The 24611-nt window shown below is 42.8% G+C and overlaps 3 protein-coding genes across 6 annotated transcripts in view; 2 read left to right on the top strand and 1 right to left on the bottom strand.

Annotated features, from left to right (window-relative positions):
* The window catches only part of LOC148130102 (uncharacterized), a 2050-nt gene extending 187 nt beyond the window's left edge, over positions 1-1863 (top strand). Inside the window, exons 2-3 of the mRNA XM_087969054.1 lie at positions 127-1060; positions 1606-1863. Coding sequence (XP_087825180.1) covers positions 127-1052 — 926 coding nt within the window. The 3' untranslated portion in view covers positions 1053-1060; positions 1606-1863. The remainder of the gene's footprint in view (positions 1-126; positions 1061-1605) is intronic.
* The window catches only part of LOC148130100 (vomeronasal type-2 receptor 26-like), a 178207-nt gene that overhangs the window by 25079 nt on the left and 128517 nt on the right, over positions 1-24611 (top strand). The window lies entirely within an intron of this gene.
* LOC148130101 (vomeronasal type-2 receptor 26-like) overlaps positions 21105-24611 on the bottom strand; it is a 28846-nt gene continuing 25339 nt past the window's right edge. Inside the window, exons 3-4 of the mRNA XM_087968292.1 lie at positions 22439-23346; positions 21105-21149 (exon numbers count right to left, since the gene is read on the bottom strand). Of these exons, the coding sequence (XP_087824418.1) occupies positions 21105-21149; positions 22439-23346 (953 nt within the window). The remainder of the gene's footprint in view (positions 21150-22438; positions 23347-24611) is intronic.

Here is a 24611-nt window from a genome sequence, read left to right as displayed (position 1 = left end):
AGTCTCTCTTTCTCTCTAGATCAGGGATCAGGCTCTTATCGATACACTCCAAACTGGGGGCTGACTTTGGAGGCTCCAGGAGGAAGGAGGAGGACGGTCCCTTTGGGAACCTTGGGCTGCTTTGAGGTTTAAATGGCAGATTCAGCCGACTTCCCTCCCTCCCTCCCTTTTCCTTTCTTTTCTCTCTCTCCCTCCCTCCCTTTTTCCTTTCTATTCTCTCCCTCCCTCCCTTCCTTCTTTTTCTCCCCCCTCCCTTTTCCTTTCTTTTCTCTCCCTCGATTTTCCTTTCTTTTCTCTCCCTACCTCCCTTTTTCCTTTCTCTTTTCTTTCCCTCCCTCCTTTTCCTTTCTTTTCTCTCCCTCCCTTTTCCTCTTTTCTTCCTCCCTTTTTCCTTTTTCTCTTCCTCCTTTTCCTTTTCTCTTCCTTTCTTTTCTCCTTCCCTCCCTTTTTCTGTTTCTCTCCCTCCCTCCCTTTTTCCTATTTTTCTCCCTCCCTTTTTCCTTTCTTTTCTCCCTCCATCCCTTTTCCCTTCTTTTTCTCCTCCCTCCCTTTTCCTTTCTTTTCTCTCCCTCCCTCCCTTTTCCCTTCTTTTCTCCCTCCCTCCCTTTTCCTTTTCTCTCCCTCCCTCCCTTTTCCTTTTTCTCCCTCCCTTCTTTCTCTCCCTCCCTCCCTTTTTCCTTTCTTTTCTCTCCCTCCCTTTTCCTTTCTTTTCTCCCTCCCTTTTCTTTTTTCTCTTTCCTTATCTCCCTCTCTCCCTTTTTCCTTTCTCTTTTCTCCCTCCCTCCCTTTTTCCTTTCTTTTTCATCCTCTTTTCCTTTTTTCTCTCTCCTTTTCCTTTCTTTTCTCCTTCCCTCCCTTTTTCTCTCCTTTTCCTTTTTCTCCCTGCCTCCTTTTCCTTTTTGTATCTCCCTCCCTTCTTCCTTTTTCTCCTCCCTCCCTTTTTCCTTTCTCTCCCTCCCTTTTCCCTTCTTTTCTCCCTCCCTCCCTTTTCCTTTCTTTTCTCTCCCTCCCTTTTCCTTTCATTTCTCCCTCCCTCCCTTTTCCTTCCTTAATTTTCATGGTCCAACTCTGCCCTTTTCATCCCAGTTTCATGGTGGGCAACACCCATTCAGCAGGGAGACGTAATGGTGTAGCCACTGGATGCAGATATTTGCTTGTTATGATACAAGAGTGTTGCGTTGGTCTGGCGTGAGTGAGCAAAGAGATGGGATTCTCCTGCTTCCTCCCTAAAATATTTTTAAATAAATACTTTTCTTCCTTATCTGCATGATTGGCCTTCAGTGGACATGATTGTAGATGACCAGGGAGAAAAAAGGGAAGATTACCGGGTTTATGCAGGAATCCTCAGATCTAGCTTTGCTTTCGCTGTGACCACTTGGCTTTAGTGAAAGCATACCTTTTACTGGATGCAACTCGACTGCAAATGGAGATGAGTCTTTCTTTCCTGAAGGTCCAATCTGGGCCGGGCCTGATAACCGCTCACCTGCTTGGCTGCAATGTCTTCTCTTTGGCTGTGGGTGGTTCTCTTGTGGGTGTCCATGCATCTGGGAAGGGTGAGGAGACAGGAGATATCGGAATATCTCAGAATATCTCGGCTAGGCCCAGGAGTTTCTGGACGAAGCCGCTTGCCACTCATTGCCTCTTCCTTCTTCTTCTGAAAACATCGCCAGAAATCTCAAAAGGCGAACAGTAACAATGATTTGGGTCTTATTAACCAGAGCTGGGGAGAGAGATGACTGGAGAATATTGGAGGGCCTCTTCTAGAGGAAAGGATGAAAACAAACAAACAGAAAGAAAAGTGAAAGCTTTCAGGCTTTCTTCCGCCCACCTCCTCATTGTGGCCCAAAATGTTTTCATCATCAACGTTTGCTAGGCGAGCCTTTTGGCACCCAGGGACCCCCACAGTTGCATTCAGCAGGCAACTTGAAGAAGAAGAGGGTATAAGTCCATCAATGGGGATTGGACAGCCACTTGTCTGACATGGTATAGGGCAGGGGTGGGATTCAATTGTTTTAACAACCAGTTCTGTGGGCGTGGCTGGGTGGGCGTGGCTTCTTCTTCTTCTTTGCAGCACCCTCCTTGTTTTGGGCCTCCTGGACCTCAGGGAAGCCTCCTGGGGGGCGTTTTTGCTCCCAGAAGTCTTCCCTGGGGCCCAAGAAGGCACAAAACCGAGCACAGGGTGGAGCACGCAGCATACATACACATCCCATGCCCCCTTTTGCCTCCTGGGCCTCAGGGAAGCATCCTGGGCAAAGCAGTAAGACAGCGAGGGGACCCCGGCACAGCTGATCATCGGGAAGGGAAAAAGAACCTGAAGATTCCTTCAGGAGTGATTGGGTGGGAAGGGCACAGTCAGTGATGTCGGGCAGGCGCAATAAAGACTGGGAGGGGAGGGTGGAGAGGGGCGGGCCAGCCAGGGGCACGATTTGCTGGCTCTCCGAACTGCAGAATCATAACAACCAGTTCTACAGAACCAGTCCGAACCGGTAGAATCTCACCCCGCTATAGGGTCTCCTGCTTGAGCAGGGGTTGGACTAGAAGACCTCCAAGGTCCCTTCCAGCTCTCTTCTTTTTTTTTTTTAACAGTTTTATTAATTTTAACAACAAACAAAAACACATAAAACATAAAAACATCATCTTTCCTTCATGAGTTTACAGACAGTGTATCGGTTGGTTTATCACTTTTTTTTGTGCATCCATTTCATAGTCTCCATTGTAGTTACCGTATTTGCCGGCGTATAAGACGACTGGGCGTATAAGACGACCCCCAACATTTCCACTCAAAATATAGAGTTTGTTATATACTGCGTATAAGACTACCCCTCTTCCACACACCTTCCACTTTTGCACTTTTTTTTTTTTGACGCACTTTTCTGCTTTGGACAATTTTGAAATGAGCTAATCCAATTTTGAACCAAGAATATGCAAATAGCTATGGAGTTTAGAAATGAGTTTCAAAAATATTTTTCATTGCTTACCATTAAGCGTAAAATATGTTGTAAATAAAATGAGAACACAGGAAACGTTCTCTTCTCAATACAGCTGATCTCTCTCTCTCTCTCTCTCTCTCTCTCTCTCTCTCTCTCTCACACACACACACACACACACACACACACACACACCAAAAACCCGGACACTGAAAATGCCTTCTCTTTAATCAAGAAACAAGGAATTCCTTAGAATCTTTTTTTTTCCCCAAGTGGCCCTCTTTAAAAAAAAAAATGGAGGTAACACTTTCATTCAAAAAGTCTTCCAGTATCTGGAGTCGCTCAGACATATTGAAGTGAGGCAGGAGAGTAAGTGAAATTTGAAATGATCCAGCTACCGTTTTCTTCCCTCCCGCCTCGAAGGCCATTATCTCCACGTCAAAACGAACGAGGGAGGCAAAGAAGCCAAACACGCTAAAAAGGATATCTTTATTTTCCTACACAAGGTCACACCTACTTTTCCGCATTCAAAGGACAACCTCTCCTCACCACCACCACACACACACACACACACACACACCCCAATACCCGCAAACAATGTTCTGGGCATTAATCACCATTGCTACATTAACCTGGTAAATTTATACCCTGCCTCCCCCAGTGTTGCTTTGACGGCAAGATTTCACACAGCGGGCGCTCGCTCTCTCTCTTCTCCGCTCTCCCACCGTTCGCACATGTTGGAAGCACCGTAAAACCTGATAACCCACCCGGGGCTCCCCATCCTTAACCTACAGCCGCCCGCATGCAAAACCTGCGTGCAAAAGAAAAAAAAAAAAAGAAAAGTACGCCACACGTGAGGATCTTCGAATCCTCTCCTCCCCACACCGCTAAGGAAGGAAGAGGGGGAAAGGTTACGCAGCGCGTGGCGAGTGACACCCACCACACACACACACACACACACTGCTCCCCCCCCCAGCCTCCCTCCCGGCTGCAACTCAAGCTCGAAGTGGGAGTCGGAGTCCTCCCGGCGTATAAGACGACCCCCCCACTTGGAGGCATGTTTTTCAGGGCAAAAAAGTCGTCTTATACGCCGGCAAATACGGTATATTACATAATAACTCATATTATCAATCAACAATTATATAGCCTGATATTATTAAACAATCATTTGACTATAATTTTGTTAATTCATACTTTAATGAGATAACTATAATTTACTTAATTTATTTTATAGCAAATAATAAAGTCATACCAAGTCTATCTTAATAAAATTTTATAAGGATAGTATAAAAGAAAAAAAAGAAATATGTATTCATTGTTTCCTAAAATTCTAAATATTCTATTATTATATTTTATTATCTAGCCATTGATAGAAAAGGTCCCCAAACTTCATAAAATTGTTTATCTTCTTGTTCTCTAATTTCAAATGTCAATCTACTCATTTCAGCACATTCCAATATTTTCTTATTTCTTCCTGTGATGGTATTTTCTCACTCTTCCAATTTTTAGCAAATACAATCCTAGCCGCTGTCAATACATTTACAATCAAATATTTCAGATTTTTATTGTATGTATCAGGTAAGATTCCCAATAAAAAAATCTCTGGTTTTAAATCTATATGTTTCTTTGTCATTTTTTCCAACCATATGCAAATTTTAGTCCAATATTTTCTAGCGTCCTCACAAGTCCACCACATATGGTAATATGAGCCAGGTATCTGATGACATTTCCAGCATTTTTCAGATTTATTCTTGAACATTCTTGCTATTCTTGTCGGGGGAAAATGCCACCTGTAAAACATCTTATACAGATTTTCTTTATATGCTGTTGACATTGTCATTTTATAATTTTGAGAGCACAATTTTTGCCATTTCTCTAAATCAATCCCATATCCAAAATTCTTCCCCAAGCAATCATCGTTTCTTTAACTTGTTCTTCCTCTAGTTTAATTTCCAATAAATAACCATATAGTTTTTTAATCACCTTTTCATCAGTACCTGTCAAAATCTTATCTAAGTCAGTCAATTTATCATAGAATCCCTCTATTTTAGAATCTTTAACATACCTTGAATGTATTTGCGCATATGAAAACCAATTCATCTTTATACCTTGTTCTTCTAGATTTTGCATCGTTTTAAGTTCACCCTTTTCATCCAATATTTCCCCATATCTAACTGTTTGTTCCTTCTTGTATGTTATAGGATAAGAAAAAGCTTCAATAGTTGATAACCAAACTGGGATTTTCAAATAGCATTGTCTCTTAATTTTCTCCCAGTTTAACCATAAAGACTCCCGTATGTAATGCCTTCTAAAATAGCCCTGCGATTTAGTTCCCTTATAGCAGGGGTCCTCAACCACCGGGCCGTGGACCGGTACTGGTCCGTGGAGCACTCTGTACCGGGCCGCAAAGAAAAATAAAATAAAAAAAATGGCGGCTTTCTTCGCCTTCGGTGAATGCTGCTGGGATCAGGGATCAAGGACACAAATGAAAGAAGGGGAGGGAGGAAGCAACCGAAGCCTGTCCTGCTCTCTGGCTCAGCAGCTTCGGTTTCCTCCCGCCTCGTTCCTCTCTCAGTCGCTCTCTCGCTGCTCCACCAGCCCAGGAAGAAACTGCTTCAAAGAAGCCGGGGGTGGCTTTTCCTGTCGCCGCAGCGCCTCCGAGCGCCCGTTTACCCCCACCCGCCCGCCCGTGCGCGGTTCAATTCAGTGCCCCGTTCTGCCTGCCTGCCTGTTTGGTTGTTTCGGAGCAGCTTCGCTGAGAATAATAACTATTCGCCTCTTTTTATCAGCCGAAGCTGCTCTGAAACGAAGAAGGCAGGCAGGCAGAACGGAGCACTGTGGATTGAACTGCGCGCGCGGGCGGGCGGTGGGGGTGGGGGTAAACGGGCGCTCGGAGGAGCTGCGGCGACAGGAAAAGCCACCCCCCGCTTCTTTGAAGCAGTTTCTTCCTGGGCTGGTGGAGCAGCGAGAGAGCGACTGAGAGAGGAACGAGGCAGACACCTAAGGGAGGGAGGGAGACACCTGAGGGATGGGGCTGAGGGAGGCAGGGCCGAGGCGCTCCTGAACTTGGTGGTTTGCTGGCAGACGTTTTATTACCCGACTAGGTAACAACATCAGATGTTACCTAGTCAGGTAATGAAACGTCTGCAAGCAAACCACCAAACTCGGATTCTTATCCCCCCCGTCCTTGAAAAAGTGTTTGTGCTTGAAACTGGTCCCTGGTACAAAAAGGTTGGGGACCACTGCCTTATAGCACAGAAAAGCATGCCAGCCCAGTAATAAATCATGTCCTTCTAGTGTCAACAATCTAGTCTTTCTTAATGTTATCCATTCTTTGGCCCACATCAAGTTTGCAGCTTGATAATACAGCTCCCAATTAGGAAGGCCAAATCCTCCTCTAGTTCTAGCATCTTGTAAAAGTTTTAATTTTATTCTTGCTTTCTTACCTTGCCATATATACTTCAACACAATTTTATTTAAATCTTCAAAATAATCTTTGCCAAGCCTAATTGGTATTGTTTGTAACAAATATAAAATTCTGGGTAAAATATTCATCTTGATTGTTGAAATTCTGCCTATTAATGACAGTTGTAGGTTTTCCCATTTCTTCAAATCAAATGCTATCTGCTGTTTGAGTTTAATATAATTGTTCTCTTTCAATGTAGTACACCTTGACATCAAATATATCCCCAAGTACTTAACCTTGTTCGTGACTTGAATTTTCAATAGGTCTGCCAGTTCTTCTCTTTGTCTTAATAACATGTTCTTTGTCAGAATCTTTGTTTTATCTTTATTTATTTTCAAACCAGCCATCTCACCGTACGTCTCTATCTTTTCCAATAGTTTTAAAGCTGTCTCTAGAGGATCTTCCAAAATGAAAACCAAATCATCTGCAAGGGCTTGTAGTTTAAATTCCTCCTTTTTGATTTTCATTCCTTTTATATTTTGGTCCTCTCTAATATTTCTATTCAACACTTCCAAAGTCAATACAAATAGCAAAGGTGATAATGGGCATCCTTGTCTTGTGCCTTTTCTTATGTTAATAGAGTCTGTAAGTTCTCCCTCTATCATTACTTTTGCCGTTTGTTTATAGTATATGGCTTCTATTGCTTGAATAAATTTTCTGGCAAAACCCATCTGTTCCAGTAGTAGTGACATAAATCTCCAGTTCACATTATCAAATACCTTTTGGGCATCTAGAAATATCAAAGCCATTTGTTTTTCAGGATGCGCCTCATAATATTCCAAGGTGTCCAGAATTACTCTCATATTGTCTTTGATTTGTCTCTTTGGCAGAAATCCATTCTGATCAGGATGAATAAAATTATTTAAGTATTTTTTAAAGCCTTTCTGCCAAAATTGAAGCAAAGATTTTATAATCTGCATTCAATAAAGAAATAGGTCTATAGTTCTTAATTTGTAATGGGTCGACCCTTCTTTTGGGATAAGTGTAATATAAGCTTCTGACCAAGTTTTAGGTATCTTCTTATTTGACATAACTTCATTCATGACTTCTAGCAATGGAATGCTCAACGATTCTTGTAGTGTTTTATAAAATTCTGCTGGAAGCCCATCTGGACCTGGTGCTTTTCCATTATTCTGTCTGTTGAGTGCTTCGGTTAGTTCCATCATTGTTATAGTACTTTCTAACATTTTTTCAGTCTCTTCAGGTATCTTAGGTAGGTTAGCATTTTGTAAATACTGTTTAATTTTTTCCTCATCAATATCCTCTTGTTTATATAGTTGTCTATAAAAGTCTCGGATAATTGCCTTTTTCTCCTTGTCACCATAGCACATTTGGCCTTGATCGTCTATTAACTGTAATATTTTCCTTGATTCTTTCTCCTTTCTCAGTTTGTATGCTAACCATCTACCTGGCCTATTTGCATCTTCAAAATAGTTCTGTTTAGCACTTCTAATTTTTGTGCCAATTCTTCTTTCTCTATCTGACCCATTTTATGTTTAATTATGTCCATTTTAAGTTTAATATCTTTTTTCTGTGGCATTTTCTGTAATTCTTTTTCCAGTTTTTTGTGGTCAACTTCTAAAGCTTTGATGGTTTGCCTCTTCCTAACGTTCTTTTTCTTTGTATAGTCTATTATTAATCCTCTCGCATATGCCTTCATTGTATCCCAAACATTCTGTATTGAAGTATCTTCTTTTTTATTTTCACTAAAGAAGAAAGCCAATTCTTTCTCCATCCATTGTGTAAAGTCTTTTTCCTTTAAAATAGTATTATTTAATGTCCATCTAGATCTTCTTTTTTGTCCTTTCCATTTAATTGTCATTGGATTATGGTCTGCCCATGTACTTGTTTCAATATTTATTTCTTGAATATTAGATATTAATTCTGTTGATGTCCAAATCATATCTATTCTGGACCATGATAAATGTCTATTTGAGTAAAAAGTATATTGTTGAATTTTAGCATTTCTTTCTTTCCATATATCTTTTAAGTTTAATTCACCTATCATTTTGAAAATGGATTTGGGGAGAGTCTTTCTATTTTGTCTTGATGCTGTCGCTGTATAATCCAGTTTATTGTCTACAATTCCATTGAAATCTCCCATCATAACTATATTAGCATAGTCCACTTCAATTATTTTCATATGTAATTTTTTATAGAATTCTTCTTGTTTATCATTCGGGGCATAAATTGCAACCAGGAGTGTTTTTGTATTATTATCCACTATTTCAACCATTAATACTCTTCCATCTTCATCAGTATGGATCAGTTTTGCTGGGATAGTTTCTTTAATGTATAAAACCACTCCTCTTTTCTTACAGTGAGTCAGGGAAGTAAATATTTTCCCTAATTTTGGTCGTGTCAGTAATTGTTCATGTTGTTTTTTAATGTGTACTTCTTGTAAGCAAATTATATCAAATTTTAACTTCTCTAATTTGTGAAAAAAATTTCTTCTTTTGGTAGCTGAGTTCAATCCATTTATATTCATAGAGATCAGTTTTTTTCCCTCCATGATTATGTTTTGTTATTCTGATTGATTAATAAAGGGCCAAGTCCAGCAAAAGGAGCTGGAGACTCACCGAGAATTCCAATCCCATCAAGGAGTGTCCAGAAGACTCCACGGCTTTGATCCCCAACCTGTGTCCCCTGAGCATTGACAGTCTTCCCTCTCCTAAAGATAGGATTTCTCCTCCTCTCTTCTACAACCCAATGCCTGGCTCTTAACACAGCAATGGCAGAGCCAGGAGAAAAAGAAAGAAAGAAAGAAAGAAAGAAAGAAAGAAAGAAAGAAAGAAAGAAAGAAAGAAAGAAAGAAAGAAAGAAAGAAAGAAAGAAAGAAAGAAAGAAAGAAAGAAAGAAAGAAAGAAAGAAAGAAAGAAAGAAAGAAAGAAAGAAAGAAAGAAAGAAAGAGAAAGAAAGAAACGAAGAGCACAGTCCCGCCTAAACGTCTCAACCAGAATTCCTCTCGTTCCTGAGGTTTTCTTTTGCACAAAATGTTCCCTTTCCTTCCTTCTCTTTATTTATATTTGTATCCCTTTCATTCTACCACACAACACACGCACGCACACACACACACCCCTCTGTTCTTACCTTCTGTTCCCGGCCTTACTTTTTGCTAGTCATCTTGTACAACTTATTGTCAGCCTTCAAGATCTTCTACTACTGCTTTGCATCTTTTGGCTGCCATAAGTAACGGGGGGAGGAGTGGGGTTAATGTCTGGGAAGAGAGCTGGAGGTGTTACATTCTTGTGTTGTGTAAATGAGGAGTGGGGGGGGGGAGCATAGATTCCTGCTTTTAGGTTTCTATTTCTCGCTTAGCTTTCTTTTCTCTGCAGCTGCAAACCTTTATCAAAATATGTCAAGGTCAACGGACAGAGGCCTCATCACCACCTGAAAATGTCCACATGATCATATTCCGAACTTTTAATTGGAGGAATCTTTTGAACTATGGGGGGTGGGAACAATTCCATCACTTTGTATATCTGATTTGCGCGCCTTATTTCTCAGATTCAGAATCCTACTGATGCTACCGCTTCTTTTTCAGTAAAAGAATTCTTTTCTCTAATTTATGGAGTCTAAGTATTTCTTTCTTGGATTTTGAATGGAGCACCGACTGACACTTATGTACTTTCTTGGTGTTCAATTCAATAAACTTGGAGGCAAATACCCATAGATTCCTGAAAGGAGGTGAACAGCTATTTTAATTTTCTCTTTTTAGGAGCTGGGCCAGAAGCCCAGACTTTTCATGCAGGAGGAAAGAGATGCCCCCAAAGAAGCAGTGATGGAGAGATGCTTTCTTCTGGGGCCCAAAAGTTCCCTCTTACACAAAAATGTCTTACTTCAAACTTGAGTGATGAAGACTCCCAAGATAAAGTCTGCAGAGTTTGATGCAAGCATGGCATGACCAATCTGCTACTTTTCTTGACTACTGCAAATGCCGGTATCGTGGTTTTCTAGGGGTTTGGACTAAAATGTGGATTTTGTTTTAACATTCATATTTAACAACATATTTCCACATAGGGGAAATCAACAATTGGAGACGGCATCTCATTTGAGGCATTGCAGCAGGTATTCAAGGGGAGTTGGACTGTTTGCTTGTGGCTATGTAGAGATTCTAGGCGATTCCTCTTTTAACTCCATCCCCAGGTTCTGCCTCTTCTTCCCCTAGACCTCCAAACTGAAAAAGACTCCTGACTCACAAATCTGACTGCAACATCTGGACAAGAGAGAGGGGGGAGAGAGGGAGATTGCAGAATTGGTGGGCAGGCAAATCACCGTCTCCATTCTTCAAGAGCTTCCTGTTCAGGGTGGATTTTCAAACATTCAGCCATGTGGTCTACCTTGAGCAGGCAACTCCGACTTTGCTCCAGCTGCTCTTCCTCTCTAATGGCTTTTTTCTGGCTCATCCAGATGCTTCAGGGACTTTTTCACTGGGTTCATCAGCTCTTTGCACTTGGGAGAGAGAAAAAGCAAAGCTCCATGTGAGTTGCACATCAGAAGGAAGGTGAGGAAAGGGAGACCCCGATTGAGGCAACCTTTTGAGGCTAGGGGCCTATTTGAATTTGGGGAGGGGATCTGCTTTGGGCACCCTCTCAAAATGGCAGCCAGAGGAGTCTTCCCCGTTCCCAAGACAAGTCACCAGACTACAGAGAAGACATCGTTGGAGTGGGAGATTCATCCTTCTTGCAAAGCAGACTCTCTCTTTTCATCCCGTTCTCAGAAGATCTACAATTCTCCTGTGTTAGAGGTAAACTGGTTGTGGGAAAAGTCCTTTTCCATTGAGATAAACCTGCCAGGGACCGTGTTTGGCTTTCCAGCATGTCAGCCACCTTAACTGAGGAGGGGAAGAAAGTGAGAGGGCGAAGGAGACTGAGGTGTATCCAGAGAAACACCTGGAGCCACACGGTCTCAGGCCCCAGGTGGCTGGGCAAGACCAAGCAAGTGAAAGCGATCCAGAGTTCAGGATGGGATTTAACGCTCGTCTGGGGAGGCCCTAAAATCTTGGAGACGGTGCAAGAGGTTCCCCATCTTTCTTCAGGTGAATTCATTCAGGTGGAGGAAGGGAGCTTTTGTTTCGATCCAGAGAGACCGATCGTTTCAAGAAAGAGGCAGTCCTCGACTTACAACCATGAGAAGCTACAGTGGCACTGAACCAAGTGACTTATGACCCTTATGGCCGTTGCAGCATCCTCCCTGCCACTAAGAGATGGCAGGGGGGTGTTTGAGGTACCAGCCCTGCAGGCTCACTCCATTGGGAAGAGAGTTTAAAAGAGATGCAAGCTGAGTGCAGTGTCTGCTGGGAGTAAATGTGAGTTTATCTTGTGTTGACTTTGCTTATCTGTATTCCTGGCGTCTTCCCAACCATGTTGAGTTATTGCCGTGCCTTCAAGTCTGGAATTCCTTCTCTTGCCCTGCTGAACTAATTACCTCATTTTGCCTTGATTGGACTTCTAGTTACAGTGTTTGTTGACCACGTTTTGGTCTTGATTCTCTGCAGCCAAAGGCTGTTCCTGGGAGAGATTTCCTCCAGCCCAGAAGGTAACCACGACATTGGGGGCAAAGTTGGAGCTAATAAAGGGACTCCTACTGATTACCTGACTGGGTTGCCTTTGGGCCACGCCTCTTTGGGTCATCACAGTTAAAAGGTGCAGGTGTGAATGCAGCCACTGGGGAAGAGACCGGGTTCAGTGGGTCGTGTGGATCTCACAAGAGTCAGTCAGGTGGGGTGGTAGTTCAATCCCAGGGGGCCCTGAGTTCCAGTCCTGCCTGGGGTGCCAAGCCAGCTAGGAGGCTCTGGACCAGCCACTATCTTGGAGCCCTGGGAAAGAGGCAATGGCAACCGCTTCTGAGCAGCTTCCCCTGGGGGCTTCCGGGCAACCTTCCCGCCCAGCTGGGCGAAGCTGAGGGGCCTCTCTGGGCCTGGCTTCTTCCTCGCTGGTCAAGCGGCCTCCAATGAGCTGGATTCGGATAGAGTTTGGCAGGGGATTGCCCCCTGCCCAGACCCCTCCCCCAAATGCTCTGTCCCCCTGTCCCCCTCGCCCCTCCCTTCCCGCCCTCCCAGACAGACAGCCCCACTGCCCCCAGAGGAGAGACTGGGGGTGCAGAGAAGGCCGGGGGTCCTTTCAGAGCATTTGGGGGAGTTGGGAGCTCTTGGCAGGGAAATGGGTGGGGAGGGGGTGACACTTGACCCCCTCCCCCAAGAGAGGGTGGGCTCCCCCTCCCCTCCTCAGGGGCTCCCCCCACTGCTCCCCCACCTCCCCGAGCGCTTCTCCCGGGGAGATCCAGGGTGCCCCCGTCCCTGCCGCCCCCAGCCCCCCATTCCTTTGGAAAGAAATCTCTTTCTACTCCTTTCAGCGTTTGGCTTCTTTCATTCAGAGCCTCCGATTTCCTGGTTTCCCTAAAAATGGGGGCTCTGCTTTAGTTGCGTCTCCCTGATTTTGCCTTTGATATTTGTCTCTCTTGTCTTCTTTCAGGTTATCGGGGGTCTTTGTGCAACCATGCTGGTTCCTTCTGGGATCCTCCTTCCCTTCCCTTCTTTCCCTATTCTTTTCCCTATTCTTTTTCCTTCCTTTCCTTTCTTTTCTTTTCCTTTCCTTTCCTTCCCTTTCCTTTCCTTTGTCTTCCTTCTTTCCCTTCCCTATTCTTTTTCCTTCCCTTCTTTCCCTTTCCTTTCCTTTCCTTCTTTATCTTCCTTTCCCTTTCCTATTTCTTTCCTCCTCCCTTCCTCACCTATTGACTCCATTTCCTTCCCATCTTCCTCTTCTGCTTCTTTCCTCCTTTCCTTTCCTCCTTTTCGTTCTTTTCCTTCCCTTCCCTATCCTTCCCTTTCCTATTCGTTTCCCTTTCCTATTCCCGTTCCTTTCCTTTCCTTTCCTTTCCTATTCCTTTTCCTCCTTCCTTCCTTATCTATTGACTTCACTTCCTTCCCATCTTCCTTTTCTTCTTCTTTTGCCTTTCCTCCTCCTATTGATTTCCTTTCCTTCCCTTCTAATCCTGCCTTCAAAAGAAAAGCTCCATGGGTGACTTCGAACAATCCTCAGGGGAGTCTCAGTTCCCATGGAAAGACAAGGGGGAGAGACCCGTCCACCTCCTTTGGGGGTCTCTCTGACCCTCCCCCCAATTTCTTCCCCTCTGCTGGTACTCGGGGGACCCTGAGCGGGTTTCCCTCCGTCCAGACCATTCCAGGCTGGGCCTGTCAGTCAGCAGAGGAGCCACTTTCTCTCTGGCCCCAAGTGGGACCCTCTCCCGTCAGACTCGGGGAAGGAGGGAGGGGCAGGAAAGATGGGGCTGGGGGGAGGAACGTCTGAGGAACTGGGTGGTGGGGGGACTCATGGGGGGGGGGAATGAGTCTGCCTATCGAGATGAGGTGGACCCTGTTCTGTCTTTAAATTGCTAGCTGAATATAAAGACAGTCAGGCAAACTCTACAAAGGCTTCCATACAAAGTTTCTTTATTGCATCACAAGGCATCCTCAAGGTATAACTCACAGTTATGTCGAGATTCATCTAATGTCCAAATCTTTGCATAGCTGACGTATAGTATAGTCATAGTATAGTGATCTTCATCCCGTAATGATGGAGCAAAGGGTGAGACTCCATCACGCTGCTGGGGTCCAAGCAAGAGTAAAGGGAACTCCCCCGACCCGACCAAGGGTCAATTCAGTGACCAATCAGGATTACAGATGGGACCACATGACATGAACTACATTTCCCATGATGCATTAACTACATTTCCCATGATGCATTAACTACATTTCCCATGAGACATTCCCTTAAGGGGACAGCTCCCAATTCCCAATTAACTATATACTGTCTGGACAGCACAGGCCAGTTGCTTTCGTGGTGTGGAGACAATAACTTGGTCCTCAACACCAATAAGACCAAGGAGCTTATAATGGACTATAGAAGGAACAGGTCAGACCTCCAGCCCTTGCTTATCAATAGAGACCGAGTGGAGCAAGCCAGTTTTAAGTTTCTGGCTGTTACCCTAAAATAGGAGCTGACCTGGGTGCTCACATTGCAGCCCTGGTCAAAAGGGTCCAGCAGAGATTATACTACATGGGACTTCTCAGGAAACAACCACTGAATGGGAAACTGCTGGTGACCTTCTGCCGCTGCACCATAGAGAGCATTTTAACTTACTGCACCTCTGTATGGTTTGACAATTGCACCGGGGCAGATAGGAAAGCATTCCAGAGGGTGAATGTCATTGCCCAGAGGATCATTGGTTGCTCTCTCCCCTCTTTGGAAGAGCTTTAGAGCTTCCGCTGCCTTAAGAAAGTTCAAAATATTCTCAAAGTTCCATCTCATCCTGGGAACCCTTTTTCTGAACTATGACCATCTGGCAGATGGTGTAGAATAATAAAAATGAGGACAAATAGGCTGAAAAACAGCTTCTATCCCAGAGCAGGAGCTCTGTTGAATTCTGCTGTATAGTGCGGTGTTGGTGTGGTGTCATGGGTGGGTGGGTGTTGCAGTTCAATGTGTGGAGGGTGAAGGATGTGTGTGTATTTTCATGGTTATGTGCACTGAAGATTTCGTTGAACAAGGTACAATGACATTAAACTAAACCACTGTCCCTTTTCCCCTCCCCTGCCGAGGGGAGAGAAGGGCGGACTGGAGGGGCCTTTCCTGCCCTCCAGAAGCCCCTCTTGATCCTGGGAAGCTCCCCCCTCCCTGAACTGGGCCCCCCATCCTGGTTCCTGCCCCTCCATGATGGGGGACTTTGCTCCTGGGAGCCCCCCCCACTTGGCTCCTCTCTCTTTGGGGGATAATAGAGGCCCAGGAGGAGAGACCTTGTCCTTGTCCAGGCACCGGGGGGGTCTCAGTGCTTTGGGTGGTGGGCAAAACCTTCGGCCGAACCTGGCAGGAGTGAATGGGGGGCCTGAGGGGTTTCCTCCATCTGGTTCTGGGACTGAATCCCCTCGGATGATTTTTTGCAAACAACTCTACAAAACCTTGGGGCCACAGAGCCATCACTGTATTTGAACTCGGCCATCTCTGGTTATTTCAATGATATCTTCAGGAGAGATGCTTGTTGTATTTGGGTTGCTTTTGATATTGCGAACTTTGATGATGTCATCTGATTCATTGGTGTCTTCAAGACCAAATAAGATGGCATTTGGACATTTCTTTCTTTTCTTTTCTTTTTTTGAAAATTTTATTTGGGTTTTCACAAAAACAAAATGCAAATAAAACATCTTTTTTGAAAATAGCATGGTCCCAGGTTATCACTTCTTCATACAGACTCAAAACTCAATTTCATGCTCATTTTTATATTCTATTCTATATCTTATTACCATTTTATATTTTCTACATAGTTTTTCCCCTCTTAATTTTCTCAACTTTGTTTTAATTATCTCATCTCAATTCAAATCATTATATTTATACTTTTGTCTGTCCTGTTTCAATTTCACATTATCTTTTCTTATTAAGCAAATTTTTCCCTGTAGTTACCAATTAGAGTATGACACCTTTATATCCTTTAATTTTATCCATTCAAACTCTTATTTAAGCTTCAATGTATACCTTTAAGATTATAGCATTCAATATAATACATAACTTCAAATCGAGTTCTGCTTGGTACATTCTTAAAATATAGACTATATTCTTAAAAAGAAAAAAATTATATATATATGTAAATAAAACACACATTCCATTCCAAAAATCTTAACAACTTTAACATTTCTTTTCAATTAAATATCATACTTCCTTGGGAACACTTATAAACTTTCCATAGTTAATTATTTTTTCCCATATTTCTCACTTATATTTTTATAAATCATTACTAATAATTAAAAATGTTCCCTTTTAATTCTCTCAATCATTTTAATTCATTTATTTATTAACAAACATCCCACTACATTACAGTAAATATTTTATCCATCATCATATTTTCTAAAATTATTTTTATTTGTAATATAACAATGCTATCTTATGTACCTTTGCAGAATCCCTTTTGCAATTAAATTTTCACCCATTATCTCTAAACAAGCTTATGGTTACAATCCTTATATCTTTTCTCTGTTTCTCCATTTCTTGTTTCTGTTTTTTACAACTTCTTTTCCTTGCCTTCTTCCCCCTCTTCTTCTCCCTCCCCTTTTTACCCCCTTGTCTCTCTACTTCTAACTCTCTCATCTGTAATCCCCTCTTCTGTTGCTTTCTAATATTATACTTATCTTTCAAATTGTTCTTCTTTTTGGTTGTTTTTTCTAGTCTTAAACCTTTCACTCTCTTTCCCCCCTTTTCTTTCCCCCCACTTAAAATTATTTGATCATTAAAGATGGCTTCTTCTTTGTCCCAATCTTCTTGTTCTGCAAGCGTTTCTTGTTGCTTCTCATAGTTCCAGATCTCCATTTCTAAGAATTGAAACACGAAGCCAAAAGAACTTCTCCCTTCTTGTGCATCTTCTTTCCATTTTTAAAGTTCCGTTTTCAGTTCTTCTAAGAGTGATACCGTTTTAAAAACTTTTAAACAACCACCCGGTTAATTTTAGTCATCTAGATGCAAAAACCAAAAATCACCAAATAATCCAAATAATCCAAGGCTGTTTCTACTTGCTTCTTTTTTCCACTTTCTCTTCCTGGGGTTCTATTATTTTGTTGCCAAGTTTCAATTAAAATGTATCTTTGAGGAATCTTGTTAAAATTTCACTGTAAGTTCCTTTTAATTACAGTTCCATTCCTTAATTCCAGGCAGTCTCCTCCATTTTTCCAGATCCTGCCCTTTTATTCTTTTTTTTCTCCTTTCCTGCTTTTAAAAACTTTTAAATGTCCAGAAATCTTTATTATCCCTTTGACTTTTATTTTCAGCTTAGATGCCTATTAATGTCAAAGTGGATTTTTCCCCAATTTCTTGCTTAAGTCTCTTAGCAATCAGTATAAGGAAGGGAAGAAAACAAACCTAATCCTTTCCCTTCTCTCTCTCCTTCACAGCTTCAAAATCTTCTTTGGGAACAATGTTGTTAAGTTTAAATTCCAGGGTACCTTATTTGTTGCTTTTGCTGTTTGACCCGGTCAACCAAAATTTTCTCTTCTTATCTTCCTCCTGCACATTCTTTTCCAGTCGAGTTCTTCTTTGTGGTGGCCATTTCTGACCACCGCTACAACCGCCTTTGGGAAAGGGACTAATGGCCAGCTGGGGAGGAGAGATGCGGCTCTCCTCAACCCTGCAGGCAGTCTTCCCCCTCTTCACCACCTCTAGGGGTGGCTTAGCCCCAAAACCAGCTGGCTCGGGGCGCTCCAGCGGCGAGCACGGATCGAAGCCTCGGAGAGACGAGGTTTCGGTCTGTCGCCGAAGAAGCTCAAACCGGAAGTCTGGCATTTGGACGTTTCTGATCACGTTCCATGATGTCTCTGATGAGTAAGGGGATATCATTTGTGGAATTATTTGATGGGATAGTAATTATTTGTGGCTGTGGTTTGGTGGTTATTTTTAGTTGTAGTTGTGTTTGTACTTGAGGTAGTAGTTGTGGTAGTGGTTGTTGAGTTGGGATTTGATTTTGAGCCGATAAGTATTCAATTATCTGTGCTGTATTTTTTTTCAAGAGAGATTAGGCTTTCATTAGGTTTTCTTTTACAGTTGTTTCAAAACGTGTTGCTAAGTGTTCTTCTATTGAGTGAATGAGTGATTCTATCCTTTCAACTCTGTCAGGCAGGGTACTTAGTTTGTTTAGGTTGGAAAACATGATGGACATAGACAAGGAAATGTATCTGCTTTTTTAGGAGATCAGCTAAGCTTTTGTTTAAGTTTAGGCAGGCAAGGTGGGCTTGATTGTCACATAGGTGGCATTTGATGTTATTTTCACTTTCATTGATGTTTTCAAGACATCTGAAGCATGTGCAGGAGTCTGGGAGGTCATTGGTAGAGATATTATTCTTTTGTTGTTGTTTGGTAGTGGAGGGTTTGGAGTTTTTGGCTGGCATGGTCAATAAACAATTACATGGTACACTAAACAATTACAATAGCTAATTAATGTGATAGACAATTAATGAATGTTGGTAATTAATAAATGTTAATTGATAAGTCAGAGAACAAATCAAAAGTAAGGTTATTACTAAAAATCAATCAATCGACTAGATAATCAATGATACAGTATTAAATCTCTATCAATTCAATTAATCAGTAAATTAGTGGTCATTTAACAATTAATTATACTATTAGTTGATAAAACATTATCATTATTTGTTCTTGAGGTAATGAAATAGTGGAGGTAGTGAAGTATTGGAGGTTTGTAGTAAAAAGTTCCTTTGTTTTTCCTTAAAGCCACATTGTTTGCTTTTTGTTTTGTTTTGTTTTGTTTTGATCAATCATTTTAGAGAAATTATTATAGAGACATTATTTTATAGACATCATTATCTAATCATTGATATATGTCTTGTGGAAGTTATGTTTTGAGGTAATGAAGCAATCAGTGTTATATGAAGTAGTAAGTCAGCAAGTAAAGGGTTATTTTTGCTGGTGATCCGCTTATTCTTAAAGTTTTAAAACTCAGAGTTTAAAGCAAAGAGCCCCTCTCTGTTTATAAATTCTCTCAGGACTCTCCATTAGTTATGTCCTTCTCCTCAAGTCTTGGTCTCTCTCTCCTCCCTCGTTGTTTCTCCCTGCCAGCTATTCGCTGTGGCTCCAGGGAAACTGTGTGTGGGATTTGAATGGAGACACGTTGTCTGGCGTGGAAGATACTCCGATCAGCTGTGTGGGGATTTAAATGAAGGTGCGTTGTTTGCGCTCTGCTGGCTCCAAGTGATCCAGTTCAAGAGCTCCGGCTAGCTTGAGCTCCACCGGTGTGGTTAATAGGGATTGAGGGAAGGAGCTCCGCTTCTCTGGGGAAGGAGGGAGGGCTCCGGAATTCAGTGTTTTGGGCGGGACTCTGGTTTACATTTTTGAGAAGGCTCTCTGAAGAAGGCTGATAATGGTCCAATCGCTCCGGCTAGCAGGAACTTCGCCGTTGTGATTAGGGCTCCAGGGCTTCAGATTCCAGCGTTGTTTGGGCTCCGGTTTATTCACGGTTTCTGGCGCAGGCGGCAGCTTTAAAAGTTTAAATTCTTGGGAGTTGGAGGTCCACGCTTTTTAAAGTCCACACATTTTAAAGCTTATAGAAACAGCTTATAGAAAATAGTTATAATCGTTATAGTGTTAACATTACTTTCGGCTCTGGTTGAAAGGATTTAGAATTTCTCTTTATTTTGATTTAAAAATATATATAAGCTTTTCTATTTGTGAAAAAAAAGTCTCACTCCAGCTGTTGAAGGGAGAGACAAAAAAACCAAACAAATCAAATTCAAGTTTCTAGTGCTTTGTGAGTATGGAGTCTGGGTCAATTGGTAACAATCGGTGGCAGAGGTGGGGTTGCGTCAGGAGATCTCTCAGTGCTCTCAGTGAAAGGAAAAGAGCATTAAGGAATTTGGTCCAGGGAGATCTCATCCCCTCCAGGCAACGGCCTCCCAAATTCCCGGAACTTCTCCTGGGCCACCCAAGAGAGGACAGGCTGAAGTGGGGGCTCAGCTCTTGCAGGCCAGGAGACCATCTCCTCAGTTTCACAAGAAGATTGCATACAATGACGACTTCCAACCAGGCTCCTCCTTGCCCGTTTCATTCGTAAGTCATTCCTTGTGCTGGAGTTTCCTTTCCCTGTTTGCATTCCTCATACTTTCCTTCTTTTCTTTCTATTTCACTTACTCCTATATTAAAGGACCTAATTTCCTGAATGGTCTGGATTTCCAAAGCTTCTCTCTTTTTCTCTTATTTTGTGGAAGTTGCTGAAATCCAAAGATGGGACAAAATAAAAATCATAACAACTCCAGATTATTTTCCTCTCTCCACCCAAACTTGAGTTCATCACTTGAATGCTAACTTTTGTTTAAAGTAGTGATTGAATTGGTTGTTGTGGCTCCTGCCCAGCCCAGTTCCATATTTTGCTAACCCCTCATTGATACACAATTTCTGATCCTTACAGAAACAAATGAGTTTTTTTAAAGAATTGGTAAATGTTTCTCACATTAAAAGAATCATCTTCCCTTTATAATAGTTCTGTTTTAATGATTGAATTATTCTGAATCCCCTTTCATGGCCAGATAAATATTAGTCCTTCTACAAATAATGGTGTGTTTTGTGGCTCTTAACTCTGGTGGAGAACTATCTCCATCCCACCTTCTCAACACCCATTAAAATGTCAAGGGGATGGGTAACTCTCATTTGCCTCTGGTTTTGGATCAGGGTTGGCTTGGGACTCGAGTCAGCTGGTGGAGACAAACAGGATTAATTTGGAAAGAAAAAAGAATTTTCCTGTTTCTATTCATGATGATATAATAATAACATGAGCATTTTTTGTAAAGGAGTTTCTCTATTAGTGACTTTAATATGCTATATGGTGTATTTTTGCCATTCAACAGGTCAGTAAGAATCCCCAGCTGCTGCACAATCTCACACTTGGCCACAACCTCCCTGACAGCTATCAGAATACACTTGGCCCTTCAGCTGCCTTGCTGGGCATCTTCTCTCCTGGAGAAGCCCCTATTCCCAATGACAGTTGTGGAAAGAAGGAAGGAAGCACAATCTCCTTTGGCTCCTCTTGATGGAGCTGGCAGGGACATCCCCATTCAGATGTTCACATTAGGAGGCACCTACAAAGTCCCACAGGTTCCCGTGTGGGTTTCTTTATTTGGCAGGCTGCGTGGGGTGTGGATGGACGAGGGACAGATCCAACTGTATCTTCTACATGGGATTCAAGAGCTGATTTTCACTGTTGTGGGTGTCCGGCTGGGAAGGGGGATCCAGAGGGGGAGGGTCAAAATAGACCCCTCCTACCACGACCACAATCCCATTGCTTTGGGGTCTCCTGCTGCCCCCTTGTGAAGTGGTCAGAGAAGAGGGCAGGCAGGAATCCCTGTGGGACAGTCTGGTCATTCAAGACTTTCCAGGACTGAATGAAGGATCCTGAAGGAATCAGGTCCAGAGCCTTTCCATTCAATTCAGTTCAACAGTTATTATGGTCACATGCCAAAAGCATTAAAGATAATAAGAACAATAATAATGACAAGCATTTCCTATTCAGTTCTTTCCTCTTTGCACCTTCTTACAAGTTATCCAAGCAGCAGAAGAATGAGGTAGGGTCTCGTATGGCCTACAGACCCTCTGGAAGTTGTGTGAGGGGACCATGATCCTGTTGAGAACCTCCCAAAGTCATGCAACAATGGGGTGCACTTTTGTCTGGTTCTCAGAGTCTTTTCAAGGTTGCCTGGATGTGGTGGAGACAAAGAATGGTTTCTCGTTGCTGATGAGGGAATGAGGAGGGAGAGGAGGGGGAAGAGAACAGGGAATGAGGGGAAGGAGAGGAGAGGGAGGGGAAGGGAAGAAGGAAGGGGGAGGGAAAGGAGGAGGGGGAGGGGGAGAATGAGGTAAAGGGGGGAATAAGGGGAGGAGGGTGAGGGAAAGGAGGGGGAAGGGGGAGGGGAATGATGAAGAGGAGGGGGAGGAGGAGGAGGAATGTCAAAAATTGTGAATCCCTGTTGAAACCAGTTTCTGTGGAATCAAATGCAAGACCCCAAAAAGCCAATAATCCAGGCTCACTGCAGTTCTTATTTATTCTGTGTCCCCTCCTTAAAATAATGGGAGGAACTCCTATAGGCAAAAGAATGCACTTATATTTCTACATTTCAAGAAAAGAGGGCAAACATACATATGCATATTTAAAAGATGATGGGAGCATGAATATTAATAACTAGCAAGACTCAAGTTACCTCTCCACCCAATTAGTGTTGCTGCCCTTAAGAAGGAGTTATTAGGTAAATAACAAGAAACTATCATTTCTATTGCCATAGCAGCTTGGATAAAATAAATTTAGAAATGTGGAAATCAAGGTTGTCCCATACATTCCTGCTATATTTCTATCTTGCTAACACGCTCCCATTCCTCCAAGAAATCTTCCAGGCACCTTTTATTTATTTCAATAAAAAAAATAACTGATCACTCATCTGGAGAACCACTTGAACCATTTTATAATTTTGTTCTGTTGGAACATGTTAAGAATTAAAATTACTCTGTCTCACATTTCCAACATTTCTTCTGGCTGTGAGATGCTCTTTTGTGTTCAAGTCTGGCTTCAGAAGGATAATGTAGCACTTGGGGATGAAGATGCAGACCAGCAGACCAGCACTGGAGGCCAGGATGGAGAAGACCTGCACAGCCACCATGTGTTTCCCTTTGGTGCTGAGGTAGGTGGGCACAAAAGTCACCCAGACACTGCAGAAGACCAGCATGCTGAAGGTGATCAGCTTGGCTTCGTTGAAGGCCCCAGGCAGATTCCTGGTCAGGAAAGCCACTGTGAAGCAGATGGCAGCCAGGAAGCCCATGTAGCTGAGGGTGACATAGAACATGACAACGGTCCCTTGGTTGCATTGCAGGATGATCTCTCCAGGCTGCGAGTGGAGGTCAGAGTCAGGGAAGGGGGGAGAAACTCCCAGCCAGATGGAGCAAATGAGAATTTGGGCAGCAGAACAAGAAAGGATGATGGAGTTGGCCAAGCTCTTCCCCAACCATCTCTTCACTCGGTTTCCTGGTTTTGTGGCCAGGAAGGCCAGCACCACTGTGATAGTTTTGGCCAAGAGAGAAGAAATGGCAACTGAGAAGATGAGGCTGAAGACAGTCTGTCGGAGAAGGCAGGTGGCTTTTCGTGGTTGACCAATGAAGAGAGAAGAAGACAAGAAGCAAAGCAGGAGGGAGACCAGGAGGATGTAGGAGAGGTCCCGGTTGTTGGCTTTGACAAGAGGAGTTTCTCGGTATTTAATGAAGATGATTAAAACAAGGCCTGTTGTTAGGAAGAAGAGCAGGGCAAATGAGACCAGGATGATGCCCAGAAGTTCTTCATAAGATAGGAAGGTTATTACTTTAGGGATACATTGGACTCTGTGCTCATTTGGATATTTATCATCCGGACACTTGGTGCATTTTTCTGTATCTGAGAAAGCCAAAAAGAAATGGTTTTTTTTAAACATTGCCATCTTCATTTCAAGAATTATCTTCTTGGGAAAACAACTGATAAGGGGGACATTTTGCAAGAAGGATTGCTCAACCATTCCATGGGGATAAAATGAAAATATCATTTTTGAAAAATTATGTAGCTAAAGACGTATGAAATTATAGAAATTCCCGGACCTAAAACATTTCCTGTGTAATATAGAGAGCTTTCATAGGAACCTACATTATTGAAGGTAAATAATGAATCTGGTAATCTTTCTAGGAGGAAGTCCTGGATTCTTTCAGAGGGCATTTCTTAATATACTGGACCCAAAAGATGCGTATCTGATGAAATCTAGTTGGCTGGTAGCAAAAGAAATTCCTATAAATAACCTGAAATGGTAATGGGAGCAGCACTAATATGGGTGCAATGAGGTGCCCCCATAGCTGTCTACATCATCCTATTGTGGACCAGCAACATCTTTTCAGAGTTCCTCAAGGGGAATCCTTCCAAGAGGTGTAATCCTTCCAAGAGGTGGACTGAAGAGATTTCCTTCAATTAAAAAAACTCAGATGTTCCTGGAGAAGTACGGTAAATGTGTCAGTACACATCCAAACTAAAACAAGAAGAGAAATTTTCTCTGGCAGTAGTTATGCTTGCCCAATCTTCCACCCTCCTGCTGTTCTGACCAAGGCTTCCTGAGACAGTAACAAACACATGCTTGTCCCAAAAACCTTTTGTTTTATTTCAACGGCTGTGAATTATATTCATTCATAGTCCATAATGAGTCCCAAAAAGTTTGTGAATAGTCCAACAGAAGCTGGCCACAGTCTTTCGGGATAAGGCTGATGAGTACACACCTTTATCTCCCTTGAAATGCTGCCAATGACTAAATTGCCAATAAGCTGTACAAGGCCAAATGGAGCACAAAGTCAACACAGAGCTTCAGATTTTAAACTGACCAGAATGAACAAAGTTGCTTCCTGTAAAGGCTCATGTCCCTTTGCTCCTCCTTTATGTCTTATGGGAGGGGCCAATCACCTCAAGCCTTACTTCCAAACTGCTCCATTTGTCTTAACTGTTCCTGCCTTCTGGCAGCTCTGTGCTAGTGCTCACTGGGAACAGGCTCCCCCTGGAGGCTTCGGAGTCAGCACATAACTCCCAGATGGCCCTGGCCCCATCTCTGTGTCAGACGCATATCCCTCGTCCGAGCCTTCCCCAGGCTCCAGGAACGGCCCCTGTTCCTCCCCACTATCTGACTCTGC

This window comes from Notechis scutatus, chromosome 6 (assembly GCF_049901735.1).
Source record: "Notechis scutatus isolate UNSWTSFEM ecotype Mainland chromosome 6, rNotScu1.2, whole genome shotgun sequence".
Taxonomy (NCBI): domain Eukaryota; kingdom Metazoa; phylum Chordata; class Lepidosauria; order Squamata; family Elapidae; genus Notechis; species Notechis scutatus.
The sequence above is the reverse complement of the archived record's forward strand: the minus strand, read 5'-3'. Positions and strand labels throughout refer to the sequence as shown.